This window comes from Rhinolophus sinicus, chromosome 2 (assembly GCF_057876585.1).
Source record: "Rhinolophus sinicus isolate RSI-liver-muscle chromosome 2, RSI-T2T, whole genome shotgun sequence".
NCBI lineage: Eukaryota > Metazoa > Chordata > Mammalia > Chiroptera > Rhinolophidae > Rhinolophus > Rhinolophus sinicus.
In genome coordinates, this window is record NC_142502.1 from 64431228 (window position 1) to 64455447 (window position 24220).

General features: G+C 43.4%; 1 protein-coding gene and 1 long non-coding RNA gene across 2 annotated transcripts in view; both read right to left on the reverse strand.

Annotated features, from left to right (window-relative positions):
* NT5E (5'-nucleotidase ecto) overlaps window positions 1-24220 on the reverse strand; it is a 55404-nt gene that overhangs the window by 24549 nt on the left and 6635 nt on the right. The window contains exons 2-3 of the mRNA XM_019743248.3: window positions 8752-8974; window positions 4128-4316 (exon numbers count right to left, since the gene is read on the reverse strand). Of these exons, the coding sequence (XP_019598807.1) occupies window positions 4128-4316; window positions 8752-8974 (412 nt within the window). The remainder of the gene's footprint in view (window positions 1-4127; window positions 4317-8751; window positions 8975-24220) is intronic.
* LOC148758789 (uncharacterized) lies at window positions 593-4119 on the reverse strand. The gene is made up of 2 exons (XR_016020264.1): window positions 3392-4119; window positions 593-2921 (listed from the first exon to the last, which is right to left on the reverse strand). It is a non-coding gene; the product is annotated as an uncharacterized LOC148758789 (long non-coding RNA).

Consider the following 24220-nt stretch of genomic DNA (forward strand, 5'->3'; position numbering starts at 1 on the left):
TAGGTAGTAACCAGCATTAAAAAACTAAATAACAAACAAAATATCAGGTGCCATCTAGATGTTTTGTGAAATTTTCTTTCAGATATGTATATATGTGTGGTGGGTCCTTGTATGTGCTGAAATGATTCTCAGCAAGACTTAAAATTGCAAGGGATATATTATTTTTAACTACATTTTTATTAACTAATAATATTTAACTTTAACTTTATGCTAATTCAGTTCAAACAATTCAGTGGAGGTTTTTTTGTTCATTTATTATTATTTTTTTTAAGGCTAGGGAAATTTATCTAAACAAGCAAATATGCCTCATGCCCTATCATGCCCTGGAATTACCTTCTTTCTTAAACTCATTCCTCAAAATGATGCGTATCAAAATTAAACATTTTCCTGAGAACAAGTTTAATCTTGGTAAGCAATCATTAAATGTGAAATAAATGACTAAGAGGCTAAAGACAGTATTTTTTTTTTTGAGGGACTGTTAATTACTTTCTTCAAGATTTATGGATAAGCAAATTATAATTTTTATCCACACATCTTTCTTTCATCCAGTCATTCATCATTAAGTACATTCATCTACTTAGCAAAAGGCACATATTTTGCAGGACTTCATTGGCTGGAATAAAGTGACAGGAGCAAAAGGACAGGCAGTAGAGTTAATGGGGAGCCAGGCACAGTCGCCGAACCTGTTCAGACCCGTCAGGGCACACTGATTGGTGGCCACACACCAGGGCTCTGGACGGTCAGTTGGTGCTGTAAGGGGGCCTTCATTGATGAAGATGGTGTAAAGACAAGGCCCGAGGAACGTGGGAATGACTTCAGCATCTGCATGGAGGGGTTTGAGTCCTGTGAGTGTTCGTGCACTCTTTTGGTCATGCCTCATTTAAAGCCGAGTTTTTCACAATATGGGCTAGCTACAAGACAAGGAAACTCATTTAATGGGGGGTAACTGGCACTTAAACAAATGAAACAGCAGGACAGAAACTATCAGGGTGCATTCCCGTAGCTTTGTGAAAGTTTTCTTGAAGTGTGTGTGTGTGTGTGTGTGTGTGCGCGTGCACACATGCTTGTGTGAGAATGCACACACACGTACAATGCCTTTCTTACTGTGGATCATAGTAAAAACAGTTTGAAACCACTACTCTGAAGGATGAGGGGGTGGGAAGCAGGTATCCAGCTCCTGCCTTGTATCCTAGGCTTCCACTAGACCTCAGAGAAAAGCTAAGAAAAGGCTCCAGGGAAGGGTTTTTCACAGGTCTTATCCTTAGAGCTGGGACTTCACTGAAATAAGAACGGAACTAGGCCCTGTTCTCACCTACGTCCATTCATTACATATATGAGGTCATAATGACCCTTTATAACAGGTACTGTTGTTACCACCCTCATTCTACAGATGAGGGAAATCAGGCAGAGACTGGATGGAACCACTAGTTAGTAGCACAGCCAGAGTCGGACACCAAAACACTCTGCTTTGTGCTGCTCTGGATTTTTTCTAGTCTTGGTGCAATCAGTCCATCTAACTCTCCGAAGCTTCTTAAGTGGCTCTCTGATGCTTGATTGCAACCTTACCCACACTAAGAAAGTTCACATCCCTGTCAGGGCCCTCATCACCCTAACGTATTGCCTGCTACGTGCTTGAAATTGCTCTCATCACTTTATATACGTCTTTTCCATGAAACAATAGATAGCCTTCATATGAGTAATGTTTAAGTGCCTAATCCGTTTTAGTCTATCTAGTCTGTTCAACAAAACAAAAACAAGACCCTACTGTTTTTTTAACTCACTACATTGATTTCACAGCCACTAATGGGCGTAATCCAGTTTGAAATTAGGCTTTAGCCTGTGTCTACCAACCGGTAAAGTACTTGTGGAGGAGGAGTGGAATTAGCTCATGTAAATTCTGGCATTATTTTCTTACACGAAAGCCCGCCCCACCGTGTGAAATAGTACATCAGTGCCACCATTTTGGTTGGCATATTTTTACCAGTGGGCAGCCTGCACACCACTGCATTCCAGGATACAGCTATTTATAGTTGTTTATAAATAGTTTATAGTATTTAGTAAAGTGTTTCCACTGAAGAGGTTCAGAAAAGGCCTCCCCAACATGTCCCACTTTGGCATGTGGGTCATTTTGAGCTGAAGGCCATCGAGACCCTGAGGGTCCAGGAGAAACTTTTCTCTCTCTCTGAACGAATTTAAATTGGGGGCCTTGCCCATAGTAAGAGTTACCACCTGAAATAACTTTTTCTTTTTCTTTTTAAATCTCCTATCTGTAGGGCAGGGCAAAGTTCTAATTACTGAACACCTGCTCTGCAGTGACTTCCCTCCCCTCTGCAGCCTGGGGCGCCTTACCCCATCCTTAGCTGAGAATGTCATAGATGCCGCATTGTAACTTTCTGTCTCTGACTCTCTCATGCATGTGGGGTTCCCAAATGTACATATGGAATTAAATTGGGTTATTTTCTCTTGTTAATCTTTCATGTAGATTTAATTATTAGACCAGTCAAAAGGTACTTGAGGATAGAGGAAAGTTTCTTCCTCCGTGCACCATCTTACATAATTTTCACAACAATGTGGCACTTTGAGCACGATCATCCTTATTTTGAAGCAAAGTTAATAGATTCAGAGAGGGTGAGTGACCTGCTCAAGGTCTTTCAAGTGAATCAGAAATAAGAACTTCTGACCCAGTATTGTGTTTCTTTTCTTTTTATAATGTGAGTCTCTTTGTCTGATTGCAGAAGCAACATGTTTTCATTACTTGAAAATGCTAAAAAGTGTTAGGGAAATAAAAATTACCTGTACGCTCTTGTGGGGGTTCAGAACAAGCCACCCCAAGATGTGCCTCAGTGGTATGGAGCTTAGTTTCAGCTAAAGGTAATTTTAGCTTTAGGCTCAAGAGGAACTTCTGCCCCTCCCTTAACTACCTAGAAAAGAAAAACTTGAATTAGGGACCCTGCCCATAATAAGAGATTATCAGCGATAATCTCTTTTGACCCACCTATACGGTAGAGCAAACGTCTCTGTACTAAACATTCTGCTATTATCATTCTGCAATGACCCTTTGAAGTCCCCAAGGCATCTTACATCACCCCTAGCTCAGAATGTCCTATACACACATGTTCCCTTTCTGTCTCTGAACCTCTTGTGCATGTGGGGTCTCTGACTCTCTCACGTATATGGGGTTCCCGTACATACATATATATTAAATTTGGTGCTTTTCTCTTGCTAATCTCTCTCATGCTTATGTGATTATTTGACCAGCTGAAAGAAACTTGAGGGCAGAAAGTTTGTTCCTCCCCCATACTCTTCTCCGTGATAGCCCTTTCTAACATTTTTGGGTATTTTCTACTATTTGGGGTATTTGCTATTTTTGCTTTTATAAAAATCGTCTCACCTTAGATTCCATATAGAGATGTGCAAAGGAGCAGCCTCTTCAAGGGGAGGGTTCTTCCCCAACAAAGCCTTCCTTCCCACTGCTGATAAAATCAGTTACCAGCTAGGCCCTCCTCTTCTGTCCACAAAGGATGGGAGGGAGAGCGAGGGGAGAGCGGAAGAGGGGCAGGGAGCAGAGAGAAAGGGAGAAGACAAAAGAGAGAAGAGGAAGGGGGAGGATGAAGGGGAGGGGGAGAGAAGCAGTGCCCGGGTGGTGTGGCTCCAGGGCGCTCACAGTCCTGATAGCAGTGGAGTCAGGACTGGAGCCCCGGGTTCCAGCTTCTGCTACTTATGAACCTGCCACTTAGAGCTCTGAAGGCCTTATTTACAGTATTTTGTTTATGCTTAAAAATTTGTTATATGACATGTTGCTTTTTAATGTAAACTGACTTTTGGTTGGAGCTCAGTAATCTTTTTGTTTTATATATATTTTTATACATATGTTATATATATTTATAGTATACATAAATGGAATTGACATAATCATGAAAACAATAAATTATTCTTAGTAATGTCACTTTGAGTAAGATTTAAGTGTTACCATTCAATGTGTATTATACATGTATTACATATTATATAATATATGTAATACATTATATGCTAAATAGTAGTAAAAATAATAATCACAGTTGCAAAGGCAAAAGAGACAAATAAATACATAGATACCCTGGCTGGTATAATGTTTTTGAAACAATTACCTGTGTAAAGAAATGTGTTGGTGTGTCCTCCCACCACGACGTCCACGCCCTTCACTTTCTGAGCAATGAGTTTATCCATTTCAAAACCAGAGTGTCCCAGTGCAATAATTTTGTTCACATTTAGACTCTTTAGCTTATCTACTTCAAATTGCAATGCAGTGATTTCATTTTCAAATATTAAATTTGTTCCTAAAAGGAAGAAAACAAATAAAGTGGATATTTATTAACTATTTTTAATATATTGCTTATTGTACATACTAACATGCCAAGTAAAAACATTTTAATCTACTAAAGCACTTAAATTACTAAGGCCAACACATATTTATAAATTAAATATAAAGCCAAAAAAAAACCCTGAAGATATAGATTCTCTGTTACATTCACTTAATGCTGCATTAGTTTAAGGTTGTGGATGGTATTATGTTGCTCAAATTCAAGTTCATTCTATGAGGAGGCTTCAGACCTGGAAGCCTATCTATCTTTTTTTATTTTAATTTTTATTCAGACTTCTATTATGCCAATGCAGAAAAATACCTGAGCACATAAGCATGAAGTACAGAACAGGTTAATGATTCTAAAGCTTTGTTTGCAAGTTCAAGATAATCTGTCTTCGAACTTAAAATTCTGTCAGCAGCTAGTCATTGAATGCCAAGCTTAATGCCAGTTGAGAACTCTTGTCTTGTTCACTTGGTAAGGTCAGCATTTGCGCATTTTTGAGCTCTGCATTAGACAGGGGTCCCATCTGAATATCGCTGCACTGGGAGTGTGCACATTTTTCACTGGCTGCTTGCCCCCCACTTGGTGGTAATGACCACTGCTTGTTGGTATAGGCTGGTGAGTGTGGGTGTGACTGCACAGCCGGTGCTCTGTGTTGCGAGCATGTGCCATCCCATGTAGCAAGACCACCAGTGTCTCCCTCTGTCTCTGTAGTCAAACCTCAGCGAACCTTGAGGTCATATGGCTTTTTCTGGCACAGAGGAGACAGCAAACACTGGCAGACATGCTGCCCTGAAGTCCCATCCAGTCCTCGGTGACAAGACGACCTGGACTCCTTTCTGTGAAATTTCTAAGAATCATCACTAAAATGCAATTGCCAAAACATGAATAATATCTTGTAAAGAACTTTCAAAATCTAGGAGCCCGACATCTCCAGTTTGAAAAGTATTCATCTCTCCAAAGAGCAACGAAACTGTGAAGCACATCCCTTGGGACGCTGTGAGGTTTGAGTCTCTGTGTGCTCCAGTGGGGAGCCCTGGACCACCTCACGTGTGGAAGATAAACAGTACAGCTAATGGCCAAGTCAGAGAGGACCCCGCTGACAGCCTGAAAATTCGCAGCTCACAGATATGTTGGATTGGATGGGAAGTGTTGTCAGTCACTCACAGGCAATGTTTTAAAATTAGGAATTATATAACAGCTGTGCCACCATTGTCTGCCATAAGAAGGTCAAGAAAAATCTGCTTCTTGCCAATCACCACAGTTAGCCCAGAACTCCTTGGTCACCCCTCAGTGCCATGTCACCTTCTACAAGAGCCTCTCCCAGAGCCTCCATTTAAAACAACAAGGTGCACACTTCCACCATGCCACATGCACTGCTCTCTCCCTTTAATTCTCCACAACACTTAACACCTTCTGACTCACCAAACATTTTACTCATTTATTCTCCCACTAAATATGTAAGCTTCAGTGGGCAGGGATTTTCATTTTGGTCAGTATCCCTGGTACCTAGAACAGTGCCTGGCACATAGACAGGCACGCAGGGAATGAATGAATGAATGAATGAATGAATGAATGAATCTATGTTTAAACCTTCAGAGAATGCTACCATCCTCTGTTTTAGTTTGTCTGGCAAGAAGGAATGAAAACATTCAGCAGGACGCCTCTGAGAACAAAGGAATGTCTTCTAACACATCAGAAATCTCACAGGATCAGTCATCACATATCTAGAAAGCATGGGATACATTTCAGGGTGTTATGAGGGAAATTATAGGAATTTCATTTTCTAACAATAATAAATGTGCTAGAAATACAAATTATACTGTGGGCACCCGGCCACCAAGCCTGGAGACATGGGGCTGGATTAGGGGCCAGGGATCTGAAGGAAGAACTCATGCTGGGCTGGGGGGGCTGTGTTCTTGGAAGAAGCAAGTGTCCCCAGACACATTGCTCCACCCCTGCCCAGCTTCTGCCTGAGCTCCTCCACAATGCAGCTGTCCTCTCCAGGAGCTGCTGGAAAGAGAGCATCACCCCTGCACCTCCCCTTGCTGTTGCCACCTGGTACAGGGCTCAGGTGGGATGCCGTCAGAGTTCCGGCAAAGGCAGTGTGATTTCTGGAGCCCTTGTGTCTCTCCACTAACAATTCGTGCTCCTTTTACCTTTTATTGGTGGCTATTAAAGAAGGGATAATGTGTTTCTCCAAATCATGCCTGAACTCAGCCGTGCATTCAGAAGGTTATGCAATCCAGTCCTCATCCAACTTTCTAGCTTTCCCTCCTTAGCACCAGTGTTCCAGGAAACTGAACTGTCTGCTAATGTGTGACTGTGGCCCCCACGCTGCCCTGCTCTCATGTATTCATTCCAGCAACACCCACTGAGAACTTCTCATAGGCCTTGCACTGGGCAGAGCAGAGCAGTGGATGAGACAGACTGGGTCCCTGCCCTCACGGAGGCTGAGCCGGAGCCTCATGGAGCATGTGACTCTCACATCTCGCTGCCCTTTGCCTCAGGATGCTTCACACAGTCCTCGAGGAGGCCAAGGGGTTCTTCACCACGTTTACCTGACCCCCAGCTAGGCCCTCACTCCTTTCACTCACTCCACCCCCAGCCCTTCCCCTCCTCCCTGACTGTGTTTATGACTTTTACACCATTTAACTACATTCTATCTTAAATGAACTAAAAAACCTGTAGATGAAATATAAATTATGGAGATGCATAATTATTCAGTTATTCAACAAATCCACATCTTTATCCAAAGATCCCAAGCTGCCCTCTGTATGTATTGGGTTCTAGATGTTCATTGAAAGGAGTCTCGGGTGCTGTGCATAGCCAGTGCAGGACAGAGGCGATAAGGGGGTCGGGGAGGTGCTTTCTAGGGTGCTTGGCCCAGAGCTGGAGCGTCCAACCTGCGGGGGGCGGGCGGCACAGACTGCAGCGACTCAGCCTCAGCAGCAGCTGGGCCTTGTCGCCCCAGCCCTGCCCACACTGTTTGCTTAGGAGTCAGGCAGGCCAGTGCACTCTGTAATTTCCACCCTCTCCTCTTGGCAGAAAAGTGTCAGGAGGCCCAAAGCAGCTGCAGCACCTGAACCTCAGGGGAGTTCTGCAGGGGGAGAGAGAGAGAGACTGAGTCAGGCCTGGCGGGTTGGGGAGCAGCCTGAGACTGTCAGTCATGGCCTTCTGGTGGGACCACATCCTCCTTACTCAGAAGAGCACTTCTAAGTCATTTCAAAAGCCAGTGCTTGTATGTCCACAGCTGCCCTGCGGCTCCACAATGACCTCAACAACAGCTATTGACTGTGTGTCACACACTATGCAAAGGCTTGGTCACCTGTCCACCCTCTGACTAGAGCACGCGACAATCCCCACTTCCTCTCAGTGGAGAGCAGCCAAGCCCCAGCCTGCCCGGCCCCAAGCTGGTGCAGGACCCTCTCTCATTAGGAGCAGCCATGCTGCTCAGAGTCAGGCACAGGGGAGCTTTGCTGTTGTTGCCAATGGCCTGGACCTATTGTAACAACAACAATAAATACATTACTTTTCTAATTGTTAAGTAATTAGATGCCTTTTATCAGTTAAGTCTTAGTGAAAGCCCTTGTGTCTGCTAGCTCCCAGTTTCTGTATTTTTTCTTCAAATACGGAAAAGGAAATTAATTTAGATTTGGATAACGTAGAACAAAACGTCTTTTTTGTTCTCATTGCCAAAGTGTTTTGGTGAAAATGTTCCTATAAAACTGGCTCGAAAATGTTTCTTGAATGATCGTAGGATTATATATGAATGTATGTATATAAGTAGATAGATATATAGATATAGCTGATATATATCTGCATATATATGTAAATATATATGTAAATATATATATGTACATATATTTCATCAGACCATTCAAAAATATACATATATGTCCCAGAAAGCCAGATACAGTCAAGTCATTAAAACTACGAGAGATAAATAACACAAAGGAAGAAAGGAGCGTGAATTAGACCTGTAATAATCATACTAGAAAAAGGAGAGATTGGGTAAACTGAGGCAACACCCGGGGTCCAGGTACCCTGGCTGCACAGTGAGCAGGGCAGTAAGTTGTGTGGTCCTTCTCCAGTGAATGACTCAGCACCGTTTGGCCCTGGATATAAATGAACTTCTCTTCCAATTTTGAATTCACCGAATTAAACAAAGACACTGTTTATGTCAACAAAGAATTTCACTGAGCAGAAGAGCGGATGCCTTTAAGAAGTAACTTAGAACAATGTGGAAGCCACCAGACTGGTTTTATCAATGATGTCATCCTAAGGACACCATTTGCCCAATGCCACACGTTGTTCCCACTTTTACCTCCAGTCCATAAAAATAATGCCAAGCTTGGATTTGGTGCACCTATCTCCAAGCAGTGAGTGCTATAAAAGTAGAAAATACCTGGCTTTGAGAGAACCGGGGTTTCTTTTGAAGTGTATCCAACAATTCCCACAACTTCACTACCGACAGTAAGAATTTTATACGGCAAATAAAGTCCTGATATTTGAGATGCTAGCGGCCCCTGTGCTTTAATGTTTGCACTCAGAATTGGAAATTTGGCCTTTTTGAGGAGTGGATCAATCAGACCTTCTGGACCATTATCAAATTCATGATTTCCCAGGGCCTAGTAGAAAAAGAAAAAAGAGAAAAAAAATTAGGTTCTCCTGAATTCCCAATAAAAGCATACTTTAAAGAAGATTACGTTAGCCCAGTGGCTCCCACATCTGGCAGGGCTCCAGCAGGCCGACGGCATGGCTTCTGTCGTCCTCACACCCTGAGATTTTACTCAGTCGTCCTGGGGTTGGGCCCAGGGACATCCAGTCATCAGGCTCGTTTGAGAATTGCTCCCTCGGTCCCACACCACCTACTATACTGAAGGTGGCATCAATGTATATAAGAGTCACCTCTGTCGCCCACTGTCCTGCCATCCCCAGATCTGGGGCAGGATCAAGAGTCTGCATTCACCAGGTGCCGTTCAGCCTTTCACCTTCTGTTTTCTCTCATAAACTCACATTTAAATCCACGAACCCAATCGTTTGACCTCTATCTGCCAAGAAGAACTGTTAAAATCAACAGGACTTTGGTAAAAGGCGACTGGAAAAGTAGCCTCTCTTCAGTCATCACATCTCTGCATCTCCTTGGTCATGATTCCCTTATGTTGTGGAATTGTTTCTTGCCAAGGAATCTGTGGTTTCTAATTCTTCTGGGGAAATGAAGACCCCCAAAGGCACGCAGGAGATAACAGTCTCTGTATTTTATAGGGTGGCCCTGGTTTCTTCCTCTGTCAGCTCTGGGCCACCCTGTGTTTCACTCCCAGCTGTCTCCTTTCTGAGGAAGAACAGGAGGTGAAATGATCATATCACATCAGCAGGTTCCGGACCTGCTGTGAGCAAAGGGCTTTGTCGAGAGCTGGTATGGTTAGTGCAACCCTTGCCTCCCACCTTTTTTGCTCTCTCCCATTCCGCAGTGCTCTGGCAGTGGCTACTGGGTGCAAGACAACCATTTTGACATCTGGCAGCTCCCCGTCTCCACTCCTGAGTAATACTGACAATACACGACATGCCAGCCACCTCTCCTGAACAGCCTTCTCCCCCTTTCTCCATTGGCTTCCTGGAATTAGCCTGTCTCCTCTAATCACCTACCTATCTGCTCTGGCTGCTAAGGGTGCTTCGCTAACTTAGTATTTAAACAAGTGAGTCTCAGACTTTCTAAATACCACACCTGCTTTTGCTTTACTTTTGGGTCATCTGGGAACAGGCTTGGAAATGCTAGCTGGTGACCCCCCCTTGTTTTCTTATAGCCCCCACTCTTCCTAGCACATTCCACAGTCTCAGGGCATGTTTGTGGGGTCCTCGCCAGACTGAGTCCTGCCACCCCCACCCTGCTCCTAGCTGTAGCCCCTTGCCTGCCACACAGACACTCCTTGAATGTATTAATCTCAAAGGATTGTATATTATGTCCTGAAGTGTGTATGTTTACACAGAGAAAGCCACACAATGTCTTCACATTCCCACGTACCTGCCTCCCCAATTAAACTCAGAATTTCTGAATCTGTCTTTTCCCCCCTATCTGAGTATCTAGTCATTTTTAACTCTTACTTATTACTTCCTTCTTAAAGTCTGACCTAGCCTTAAAGAGTCTCCCAGTCTTGGATAATTGCCTTTTTTCTCTTCTATTGTAAGAATACCATGTGTCTTCCTATGGTGACATAAGTCCCCCCTTATGGGATTTCAATAACTATCTTCACAGGAAAGTTTGTTTAAACGATTGTTTCTATAGCTCCTCATGAAAAACTACCCAGTGTGTTAGCCACCTTGCAGTTTACCAACAGCATTGTATTGCTGGCATTTGGCAATAGTTGAAGTTGTATTTTTCATTTATTCCACGTTGGCCCAGGCTGCCACCATCTACCTAGTCAATAAAGCCAGAGACCATGGAGCAGCCAAATCCTTCCCACTCACTTCCTGTCCCTCCCCTTCCAACAGCATCCCTCCCCTTGCCCGTCCATCCCACTGCTACTACCTGTGCAGTCTTTGTCTTCCTCTCTGGACTATTGCAACAGCTCCCTGACTGGGCTTTCAGCTGTTGTCATTCCCATCTCTAAATCATCCTGTATAAAGCTGCCAGAACAGTACTTCTGAAGTGCAAATATGATCTTGTCAACTTTGACCTTACGGTCCTACAGAGGCTGTCCACTGCCTTTGTGGTAAAATTAGATCTGGTCTCACCCTCCCCTCCAGCCTCATTTCCCACCCCCACCCCCTAATGTGTGAGGCAACCAGGCAGGGCTGGCGGCACCACTCATGTCAGTGACCTGGGCACATTTTGAAACCACAGCTCCCTCTGGAAGGGCAGTAAGTGAATAGAACAAAAGTTGTAATTTATAAAACGAGCCAGCATTTGCCAAGCACTTGCTGCAATGCCTGCATCATGGAAAGTGATTTCATATAGAAAACCTGGTTGCATGCTGTGAGGTCGGTATTCTAACCACCCTCATTTTACAGATGAGAAAAACTGAGATTGGGAGACATTACATGAATTGTTCAAGGTCACACAATTAGTAAGTGGTGGAGCTGGGTGGGACTAAAACCACTTCTCTTTGACTCCAACCTTAAGCTCGATGCCTGGATGTAAAGGGCATTAGGCCTGGTAAATAGTGAGCAGTCAAAATCAAATCCCAACTACTTGCAGTTTTTGGTGCTCCCACTTATCTCTGTCCCTTTACATAGGACAGATCAATGATGGTTGATCAATCGATAAGTAGGAAGAACAGAACGTCCCTTTTCCATGCCATGCCTTCACTGTCTTACTCAACTCTGCTTAGCCGCTGAAGTCTGATGACCCTTCTAGAAGAGAGATTTCCCAAGAACCCTTTGTCACTTTGAGCAGAGGTGTTGCCTTACAGCTGCCAAACCATTTGTTCCCCTGTGCTCTTCCCAGGATTTCACAAGAGAGTGCCTCAGCAAATTGAAGCCCGATGGAATTACATCGGTCCCTCCCCTTCAAAGGATTCCTTGGAGATGTGCGTGTGTGTGAAGGCAAAGTACAAGCTGGAGCACAATGGGAACTTTCGGAAAGACAGCCAGCAGCCTACTAACACACAGATCTTGAGATTAACAATCTTTTACCTCTTTAGAAGCTTACCAATAAAAACTACGCTTCGGCCTGATTTGGGGCCCAGTCCTTGAGGCTGGAGTCCTTTGGCCCCACTCGCACTCTAATCTTGGCTACTGTCTTTCCTTAACCCTGTGCTGTCCTTCTCATTTCCCACAACCCTCGTCGTGCGGGACGCGACACAGAGGAGTGTCCTTCCTCTGCTCTGATGGTCACCTCCGTGCAGCCCTAGCAGACCCTGCTCCTGCCCAATGAGCCCAGCACAGTCCCTGGAGCAGAGCAGGGACACAGTGTCAAATGAAGAAACGAATAAGCAGAAGAATCTCTAATAAACTTCTTTCTTCTAGACACAGCCTCAAAAATTCATGCAGAAAAATTCCTTTGTAAATACTTATTTTCTGTAAAAACTCATGCTTTCATTTCCCCATCATGACTGTCTCCTACGTGTTTCTCGCCCACGGCACTTACTACAACTTCCATGATTCCTAAGCTGTTCAGAAGGAGGGTTGTGCCACCCTGCTGGCATATAGCAGGTGCTCCAGGAACGTGTTAAATACATTATTCATTTCTGTTCTTTTTATTAATCACATGAAAATACCTCAGGAAGAGTCTGCCCAAGAGAAGAACTTCGAGCAGTAAAAGACAGAACATAACAGAGCAGATCATTGTTCCACGTTCCCTTACATCTTGCGGTGCATTTGTAGCACAAGCATAGGGAATTTAAAAATTCATATGCTGCAGTACTCCGCCGTTTCCTGTGCTCTCTGAAAACTCCCATCCACCTTCCCTTATCTGCGATTGTCAATTTTTTTTTGCTGCTCTGCGCATAGCTTCCCTCATGCCTTTAATAACTAATCCTGGTCTGAGCTAAACTTACTTGCCACTTAACTGCTGTTAATCTTCACATCAGGCAAGTGACTTCTCTGACCCTACTCAGATTCTCTCTCTCTCTCTCTCTCTCTCTCTCTCTCTCTCTCTCTCTCTCTCTCTTTCCAAACATTTCATGTCTACTATTGGGTTCATTCACTAACTCTATTCATTCACCAATTCTAGCCCTGTGACAACGTTGTATATTTTTAGTACAAACACTAAATTTCACTGTCCTGCCCCTTCCTCTGTCCAGGGTGGATGCCAATGCACTTTTGTATCATTTAAGAGAGTTGAGACTCGCAAAATAACCTACTTCAGTATCTCCAACACCAGGATCATAGAAACATAACGTGAACGGCTGGCCTAGCCCCAGCTCCCCATCCTCACTGCTTTCTTTGTGCAGGAAAAGCCCAAAATACTGTTTAAAAAAATCCAGACCTGTTGATTTTATATGAAAGCAACTTTCTACACTTTCCATCTAGTGCAGCCAGCCCAGTATTTTCAACCTTGGAAAGAGCAGAAATATTTAAAAACAAATGAAAATATAAGGACAAGAGGAGATTTGCTTCTTCTCTGACTCAGAATCCTGTTGTTAAACGAACTCCAACAAGCACAATCTGATGTTTCAACACCTTCTGCAGGTATTGGTTAATGTTTACACTTGATGTGGATAGTTTGTGAAAGTCCAGTGGCATTGGAGAAACTCTCTGTTGACTGTGGATAAGGCCCAGAGGCTTCTGAGGTCGTATGAATTGGTAATGGAAGAATGAAGATGTTCTAAGACTTCTGACTCCAAGTCTCTTGTTTTGATTATTAAAAATACCCTGCCATTAGAAGTGAGGGAAAGCTTGTGTCTAAACTTTGGTTTGAAATTCTCATGAATTCTGAACGCAGGGCAAAGTCTACCTTCCCTTTGGGGATTAGCAATTTCCTTACTTAGACAAATTTTCAGGTAATTGTGAGGTGATCATATCTCTAATCATTTATTTCCAATGCACTGTATGCTAAAAATAATTTAACCTAACATTCAATTATCATCTCTTGGATAAAATGGAAGGTACCTAATGGAAGGTACCTAATATGTACCCAAGTTGAAGTGCAAACAAATGCATGATGTCATAATGTCACTGTCCCCCATAACTTCAGTATCTCCAACACCAGAATCACAGAAATATAATGTCCATGGCAGATGCTGATGAATTGATTCAGTCTTTGCAGGAAGTTACTGTCAAACAACTAGAGACTGACACTTGGGATAAAATTGTTTTTCATGCTTACACTACGATAATAATTACAAGTGTGGTATCTCTTTGTTGACTTTTAACAACGTAAAATATGTCTTCAGTGAGTAACAAATGCTGGAGGTAATACTTTCAAAAAAAGATGAAAGAATCCTTTCTGACTTTTCTCTCTTTACTATGGTTTATTCCATGACTAGTGTAGATGGCATCTGCAACCGGACTCGGTCGTCACACAGTCTGCTGCTGCCTGACCACACTGTCCTCAGCCTGTGTGCCAATTTCCATATTTTTACATTTTCAAATCTCTTCGTAGGAGGAGCTGCCATTTAATTCATTTCCTCTTTTCACTCATAAACAAATGTTCCCATTGGCATTGAGTAAATGGATAAATAGAAGAAATAGGGAGGACACTCCTCAGGGTGAGAGTAAGAGAAATAAAGCACTTGGTGTGAGAGTAGGTCAGTGGTGGGAGCTAACGCAGGAAGGGGGAGCAAGGCCTGAACCTTGACGCTGGTATTTAACCAGGGTCTGCAGGAGGGGACACAGAGGTCAGTGGCCATCTGATGGCCTTCCAGAAAGGCCTCCATGATTCTGGAATGTTTTGTTTTTAAGGAGAAATGCACTTTCTGATTTTTCAAGTTACAATTGATTGATCAAGGCAATCTCTCTCCCTGTTATTAAACAATATGCATTAATTGACCCCCAAATCCATTAAAAATGCACCTAACATGGGACATACTTCATAAGTATTTACTGAATGAATGAACAAGTAAATAAATAATTGGTGAAGGGGAAGAAAAAAAAGAAACCGAGAATTAATTTCCAAGACTGGAATTACTGGGCCAGCTGCCACGACAGCCTATCCCTGGAATCATGTCATCATGTCTATGCTGCAATAGGAATAAAGGTTACAAGACACAGTCTCTCTGGCTCTGGTACTGAACTGCTGAAGAGTTCTGTTTGACAGCCTCTGATGAATGCACACAGCAGCCACAGAGTAATAACTTTAACAGGAAACTGGGCCACAGAAGGCAAGCGAGCCACAAAGCCCTGAGAGCTGAAAAAGCCTCACAGGCCAAGAACCTGTTAGGTCTTGCTGAGGACAGAGCCTGCATTCTCAACTGGGAAATGTCCCCAAATAAATAAGGCTGCGAGGAGGTCACAGTGGCCCAGCTCTGACGAGCTCCTGACCCTTGGTTAGTTTGCCTCGACCTGCAGCAGAATTTTTATTCCCAGTGTTACCAGAAAATTTATATTTTTTCCAAGTTTTGATATGGCTCCTCTCCCTCTCCATTTCAGGCCTGCCGGCTTGATACCTGGCCAGGTGAGTTAAAGACACTGTGAAAATGAATGGGCCGGGGAGGGGGCCTGTGGGACAGAGGCCGAGAGCGCTTTCCTGTTTCTTGTCTCAAGAGACAGCAGATGGAGCTTTCTAGGAGTTAGCTGATGGTCACTGCCCTTTCTCCCTGAACCCTCCCCATTGCTCCCCATTCCTCCCTATCTGCTGGCCAAGTGGGACACCGGCAGAGAAGGACACTTACTTCCGGTAACCCATGAACGAGACACTTGTGAGGATACATGTGGTCCCAGGTGTTGGGAAAGAGTCTTCACCAAGGAGAAACACCTGGACAAGCGGTGAAACACCTGGGCAGTTCTACCCTTCTCAGCTTTGCCCTCCCCTCATGGCCAACCAGCCTTGAAGTCCTGTTGCTTCTGCTCCTGTATCATCACCTCAAGTAGTTTCCACCACATTCCACTGCTCCACTCTGTTTCATCACTTCTCACCCGACCCTTTCCAGAATCTTCTAGCAAGTCTCCTGGCTACCAGGTTTGCACATCTCCCACCCAGGCCGCCGGACTGCCCTTTCCCAAACATCCAACATGCTTCCTGTTTCAAGTGTCTCCAAGGCTTCCCACCTCCCCTCTTGCAGCAGAATCACAGTCCTGACTCCTTGGATACCATACAAGCCCGTCCCTGAGCTGCCTAATTTTTTCTGCCAAACTTCAGATGACGGGAGTTCCAGGAACACTAAAGCACCCACATGCAACGAGCTGCCACAGATGTGTGACTTCCTTGAGAAGCCTTCCGTGACAGCTCCACATTAGAGGCCCACCTCTCTGCTGTGTGTCTGTCACGTCATACCTTGCACGCACATCTCTGACAGCACCTGTCCTCACTATGACTGTCTGTCCTCACATCTTTCTTTCTCCCAGAGGCAGGAGTGGTTTCGACTGTCATTGTTTCCTTGGTGACATCACCAGTGCTCAGCAGATGTGAAGGGATTAAAAAAAACACCCACTCCTCTTGTTCCCTTTAAATGGGCTCTAGTTTACTCTATAATTTGATATGTGAGCCACTAAAACTTTTCAAAATAAGGCAGGACATAAAAACAAACCCAGTAAAGTAGTTAAGCAATATCTTAGTTACAAAATGAGAGAAACCACGTGCTTGGAAGCAGGTGAAAAGGTTAGTCAGCTGCATCACGATTCACGGCCCGACCCTCTGGCAGCGCTTCTCAGGGCAGTTGGGCTTGGTTCTCTCCATTTCCTGTATTTTTATTTATATTTCTACTAATATCTTACTGGCACTTGTTTGTGAATGGAATAGATGTATTTTTTCAAATGTATGCTGAACTGTTCTGTGTGTGTGTGTACATGTGAAGATTATTTAGATTTCATGATGGCAATTTGGGAGAAAATGAAACTTTTTGGAAAGTCTCTTCTGTTGGAAATACACTATGGAGACCAATTATTTATCAAAGAACACCCCTGAAAATCACCAATGAATTTGACATAGGAGAATTTCAAGACAAATTTTTTAAAAATAAATATTAATAGTTAAGACTTTCATGCTTCATGGCCAGGCCCTGTTCACATACTAACTCATTTAATCCCATAATGCAATGAGGCAGGTGCTATTACATGTCCTTTTCATAGGTGGGGAAACTGAGGCACAAAGCTCCCACAACTAGCATGTGGCAGAACAACATAGTAAATTAGGGTGTCAGCAGCTAGGGCCTTAACCCCTCTGCCACTGCCACTGATGTAAACACCTGGAAGGGGTGAGTATTATTCAACAACACTAGTTTCTTGCAGGGTTCTAGAGTGCCAAGTAAGGCCACGGTCCCTGCTCTCAGGAAGCTGATAGGACAGACAGGGAAATAGCTAGACAGAGCACATCCATCTATCGACCCAGGTGTATGTAAAACGTTTGAGAACCACAGAGGGATGTGAGGGCCCAGCAAAGACACAGGCACTCCCTGCCGGTTGAGATCCGAAGCAGCTGAGAGTGAGCTTCAGGCCCATGGCGCCAGTCGGAGGAAGCTCACAGGCCAATGATAGCAACTGTATAAACAAATGGGGGAATGAAAACACGAGGTCTGAGGTAGTAAAAAAGTAAAGATAAGCGGCTTAAGTTTTCTCCTTTGTTAGGAGGAAAACAAAGGAAAGAAGAATTGATTTAAGAGCAGTGTAGTATGCATGATGCAGAAGAAAAGAATCTCTTTCAATCCCCAGATACCAAGTATAATAATGTAAAAAAGCCAGTTGTCAGAAATGTGCAACACTTGAATTTAGTTTGTCATTCACACGCCAACTCACCCCATGAAGGACTGGAGGTTGCATTCCACCCTATAATCTAAGGGTTAGGGGAGAGCCTGGTCTATTATATGACGGGGCTCAGTTGCTAAGTACTCAGGGAGACTCAACAATGGCCTTAGGAGGGGAGGATTACAAATTGTGTTTGATTTGGTTGATACATTTCTGGCACTGTGGACCACTTCTGGTGTTGGGATGTACTCCATCCCCCAGTCTGATTGAAGGTGGTGAAGGTGGTGTCTGATTGAATGACAGGAAAGATCCCAGGGCTCAACCCAGCTCACCTGCATGTCAATGTTTGTGGAATGAATAATCAAAAAAGTACTGAACAGAGAGCGTTTCACTTTTTCCACATCAGATGGAAAAATTTACAAACTCCTTGTACATGCAAAATATGCACATCAATGTTACATTTAGAATTACCTGCTCAACTAATTGGGGTCCAGGCAGGTTTCACTACATCTCTGAGGGGCTAGAGGGCTCCAGCTAATGTTTGGATTATATACCACAGAAGTAATTACTCAAGTGAGGGGGAAAAGAAGTGTCAAGAGAATTTTCAAATTCTAGTGATGTGGTCGAAGAAAATAGACATGAAGGAATTTACACAGCGTTCAGATGTATTTGTGAGTGAAATATGAAGAGCTGCCAAGTCCGTGGGTGATCTGTTTGGCTCTTTCCAAGTTTCAGTTACGCAAACACAGACGCTAGACCAGGGACACGATGAGCTAAGAAGCTGCCTTTGCTTTCTCCTTCTCATGCTTGAGGTCATTCTCTCCCAGCCCAGCTCTCATGTGGAACTCAGAAGGGAAGAGAGGAAGCAGCAGGGCTGTGACCACGGCCACAGGATCATATTGCTGAGAGGACCACAACCCCCAGACACTAGCAACTCCTGAGGTCTGAGCTCTAGAAATAGCTACCAACCTACTTTGCCTTTTAAAAAACACTGTTGCCACCAAGACGTCTCTTTCAGGCTTCCCAAACTAGCATTGCTAATCTGTTTGCCTTGAACCTGGCTTTATAATTGAAGATAAAGTAATTCTGAGAGTTTCCTCGATATGAGAATATCATATTCCTTTGCAAGAATTTGCTTTGTAAGCACTTGAATATAAGATGACTTCTCTTTGCTTAGGGGTTAGTTTTCTGGGGAGGAGAGGAAACATGGTCACTGTCAAATTGGGCATATGTGGCACGTAATGAGGGTATTGTGTCCTCTGCAGACCAGATCTTTAGCTTTATAATCCCCACGCACAGGTATTGAATTTCAGTCACTTTTACTTTGCTTTTCATATCTCCCCTCCTTCATAGGTCTTACCCAGCCTCGCTATGTCATCAAGAAGGGCTCAAATGGGTACTGCCCCCTCTATCTACTTAATTGTAAGTTTCATCTTAGCAGGTCTTGTTCACCGTCCTTAGCACTGAGCACTGAGCCTGGCACATGGAATATTTGTGGACTGACTGAATAAATGAGCCTCAAAGACAGTAGGCTTGAAACTAGGCTCATCATCCTCCCACTTCTTAGGCCATCATTTTGTATTACTAATAGAGTAATACTCCATCAAGAATCCTGGGACCCTTTTTATCTGGAAACAGTCAGTAGCCAACTGGAGGTACCTGGGAGAAGACCCAAGCCATCTTTCCACAAGGAAGTAGCTGCCGTGAAAGTAACTGTGAAGGAGAAGTAAGAGAGCTGTCAAGCAAATAGACTTGTGTGTAAAATTAAGTCCCTGGACAAACCAAGTTATGTTGGCAGATTAGAAGCAAGATGGAGGGCTGGACAGGGGATGAGGTACTGAGAAATGACATGCAACAGACCACCTTTTCCAATTCTCCCATCTTATAGATAAGGACTACGCTGCCCAAACTCACGTAGCTAACGAGTTGGAAGAGGCAAACCATAAAACTCGGGCGTCCTGACGTCCCATCCAAACCCCTTTCCACTGCCCCTGTCTGCCACAGCCACAGAGGGTCCGGTCATGTCCAGTGAGCCCTGGAAAAGCCTTTAGATTGCATTTCTGTGCTGCACATAGCAGGCGTCAGCTGTCAGGGGGTAAGTTTGCGTAGGAGAATCTGCGCTCCTGTGTAGAAGTGTCACAGCCTGATAACTCTCATAGTGCCCCCTACTTGAACCTTCTTAGTCATCTCTCAACTACATCCACTCTTGGGCCACTCGTTGCTCTGCCACATGCTAGTTGTGGGAGCTCTGTGCCTCAGTTTCGCCATCTATGCAAAGGACATATAATAGCACCTACCTCATTGCATTATAGGATTAAATGAGTTTAATATGTCAACAGGCTCTGGCCATGAAGCACGAAAGTCTTCACGAGATTAAACAACCTGCTCACAACCCATAGATTCTGAGTGGCAGAGAGGGGACTTAACCCCAGACAGAGTTAGCCGGGAGTTCACCCTATTAGCCCGAGGCCATACTGTCCACATGAAACCGGTTCTCCTGGATTCGGCCTTTCTTCCCCCATCACCACAGTTCAGTCCTTAGCATCTCACACCTACACTGCTGCCCTGCCTGTGCTCTCAGCCTTTTCTGCCATGTCTTCTCCTTCCCATCCATTTCTGGCTCATCTTCCAAAACAGATTCCTCTATATTGCTGAGAAGTTTTTGCTCACATTAACCAATTCTCCAATTCTCTGAAGATACCAATTCTCTGAAGATACCCAATTATTGGGCGTCCATTGATTCAATCCTGTCTACCTGGAGTGAGCATTAGGTCCCACAAGGTAAGGACTCAGCACCACAAGACTGCCCCCACTTCAGATGACACCCTTCAGAAGATGGCCCACTTCAGAAGGCCACCTGCACTTCTGACCAACCAGCTATCAAACCTCCACAAGTTTGATAATTTGCTAGCATGACTCACAGAATTGAGGAGAGTGTTTTAGTTACCGATGTATCATAAAGGATACAATTCAGGAACAGCCAAATGGAAGACATGCATAGGGCAAGGGATGAAGGGAATGAGGTGGGTGTGTGGAGCTTCCATGCCCTCTCTGGGCACGCCACGCTCCCAGCACCCCAATGTGTTCACTAACCCAGCAGCTCTCTGAACCTCATCACTCAGGGATTTTTAATCGTTTCACTACGTAAGCTTGATTTATTAAATCATTGGCTATTGGTAACTGACTCAATCTTGGACCCCTCTCTCCTCCCATGAGGACAAGGGGAGGCTGAAAGTTCCAACCCTCTAATCATATTCATAGCTTGATCACTAGTCCTCATTCTGAAGCTATCGAGGGGTCTCCAGCCGTCAGTCATCTTATTACCATACAAAAGACACACTTAGGAAATGGAGACAAAGACCAAATATTTATTTTTTATTATATCAGAGTTGCTCTTTACTCAGAAAAATCCAGTGGCTCCCATGACAACAGGGAGACCTCAAACTTTTCCAGGTGTCCTATAAGCTGTACACAACCTTACCTCCCATGATTCCTGCCACTTGCCATGGTCCAGGCTGGTCCACCTTGCAGATTCCTTCCTGCCTCCGCACCTTTGCCCCATCTTCCCACCCTTTCACTGAATTGAAGTATTTCTAGGCACTATTTGTTTAGAATGTGAGGAACCTCAGAGATGAGCTGGTTCAAACCTTTTACAGATGAGGAACTAGTGACTCAAAGAAGTGATGACACAGTCCCAGATTATAGATTATGATCTCTCACAAGCAGAGAGATAATCCATAATTTGATATCTGAATTTTTGGTGACAAGTACATGAGATAATAAGCTTCAAGTTAACAAACTCATGTACACTTGCAAAAGCAGAAACCACAAGGCAAAAAGATTAACTTGATTATACCAAATGAAGAATTTATGTTCAATGAAAGACACTACAAAGTTAATACATATAACAAAGAAGATATTTTCAACATTTAAAGTTGATCACAGATCAATATCCAGAACTTCTGAAAATCAAGAAAAATAGAGCAAACCCAATTAAAAAACAAACAAACAAAAAGAACAAAGGAGGTGAACATGCCCTTAGAGAAGAAACTCCAAAAGTCAACAAACATATCAAACTCATTATTTATTAGAAAAACACACACTCAAACAATAATGTCATTTTACACCTACTGGGAATTTGGATAATGCTGCAAAGTATGGGTGAGGGTACCGGGATTCACACTGCTAGGGGGTCGGGGGAGTACAGGGCTCCAGTCACTCAGGAAATCGATCTGGCCGTCCTTTGTCAAAGTAAGAGTATAAATGCCTGTGACCAACAATTCTGCCCGTGGGTATGGATCCCAAAGAAATTCTCACAGGTGGGACCTGCAGGAGATTATTTGGAGCAGCTTATTTGAAGAATTGCAGCACAATCTGATCTCCAAGTGGACCCATCACCAGGGGAGCAGATGGTAAAATCTGTGGAGATCTCTGAGGAGCATGATGCATTGTATATGTACCATAGGTACATGGTAGACACAGAATGACAGGGATAAATTGTACCAACAACTAGTTTAGGGCAGGAGTACGAAACAGAATGAGCTGAGTAACAGGATGAGTTATATAATTTAAAAATGCAAGCATCTAGAACAATAATAAAGGTTTGAAAGTACATACAGAAACCAAACATTAACATCTAACACGTCAGAATGGTGGCCTATGCAGGAGGTGGGGATCTGACTAGTGGTGTGAATTAAAGACAGGGGCCATGGTCCCTATCCAAAAACTAAAGCTAAGTCTGTAGTCTTTCAGATAGAAAGTGGGCTCTGGGACCAGGGCCTCTGAAGCAGGGCCAGCTGGAGAGGATGCTGCCCTTCTTTACTGAATCTATCTCACAGCCCACCCACCTCGATGGTGAGAATCCCACCCCTAGAGAGAGATCCCTTTGGTTTTGTGCTTTGCGGGGATTCATAAGTCTGCTCAATGAGTAACCGTGAAGGATAGTTTAGGCAATGAGATTTAGAAAAGAGGGTGTTTGGGATGGAGGAGGGTGGGAGGCTGGGTCAGGCTGTCAGAATCAGATAAACTGATAGCCAGCAGGGTGCTGGGGAGTTTTACATTTATTATCACATGTTTTGTTCACAAACATCCTACATGGTGGGGTAGGGGTTATCTATCCTGTTTCTTATTTTTTATTTAATATTTTTATTAAAAATATAGCTAACTTGCAACATTATGTTCGTTTCAGGCTATATAATCCCTAAAGAAGTTATCACCATGATAAGTCTAGCAACAATCTGACACCGTAATATGCTATCACAATATTATTGACTGTATTCCCTGTGCTGTACATTACATCCCCATGATTTATTTGTTTTATACCTGGAAATTTGGACCTCTTATTCCCCTTCACATTTTCTCCCCTTTGTAAATTTATCAACTAGAGTTGACATTCAATATGATTTATATTAATTTCAGGTGTACACCATAGAGGTTAGGCATTTATATAATTTAAGAAGTGATCCCCCAACTAGTCCAGTACCCACCTAGCACTACACATAGTTATTACCATATCATTGACTATATTCCCTATACTCTACTTTACATCCTCATGACTATTTTGTTACTAATTTATACTTTTTAATCCCTTCACCTTTTTTGCTCCTAACCCTCTCCCATCTATCACCCCAACAAATCTAGTACCCATCTGATACCATATATAGTTATTACAATATTATTCACCATATTCCTTATGCTGTACGCTGCATCCCCATGACTACTTTGTAATGACCAATTAGTACTACTTAATCCCTTCCCCCTTTTCATCCACCTCCCCCCACCAAACCTCCTCCCATCTGGGAACCATCAAAATGTTCTCTGTATCTATGAGTTTATTTCTGTTTTGTTAATTTTATGCTTAGATTCCACATATAATGAAATCACATTGCATTTGTTTGTCTGATATACTCCACTCAGCACAATACTCTCCAGGTCCATCCACGCCTCCACAGATGACAAGAGCCCATTACCGTTCATGGCTGAGCAATATTCCATTGTATATAAGTACCACCTCCTCTTTATCCATTCTTCCATCGATGGACACCCAGGCTGCCTCCACATCTTGACCATTGTAAACAATCCTGCAATGAACATATGGATGCACACGTCCCCTAGAAGTAGCATTTTGGGTTTCTTCGGCCAAAATCCCAGAAGTGGGATTACTGGGTCCTTTATTGTCTTTTCTTTGAGCCTTTGTTTTGAAGTCTATTTTGTCTAGCGTAAGTATTGCCAACCCAGCATTTTTCTTTTCCATTTTCATGAAATATCTTTTTCTATCCCTTTACTTTCACTCTGTATGCGTCTTTCATTCTGAAGTGGTCTCTTGTAGGCAGCATATGTGAGGATTTTGTTTTCTTATCCATTCAGCCACCCTATGTTTTTGATTGAACCATTTAACCCATTTACATTGAAAGTAATTGTTGATAGGTATGCACCTATTGCCATTTTATTGTTCATAATTTCAATTTTCTTTTTTTTCTGTCTTGAAGTCCCTCTAACATTCCTTGCAATACTGGTTTGGTGGTGATGAATTCCTTTAGCTTTTTCTTGTCTGGGAAGCTTTCCATGTGTCCTTTGATTTTAAATGATAGCCTTGC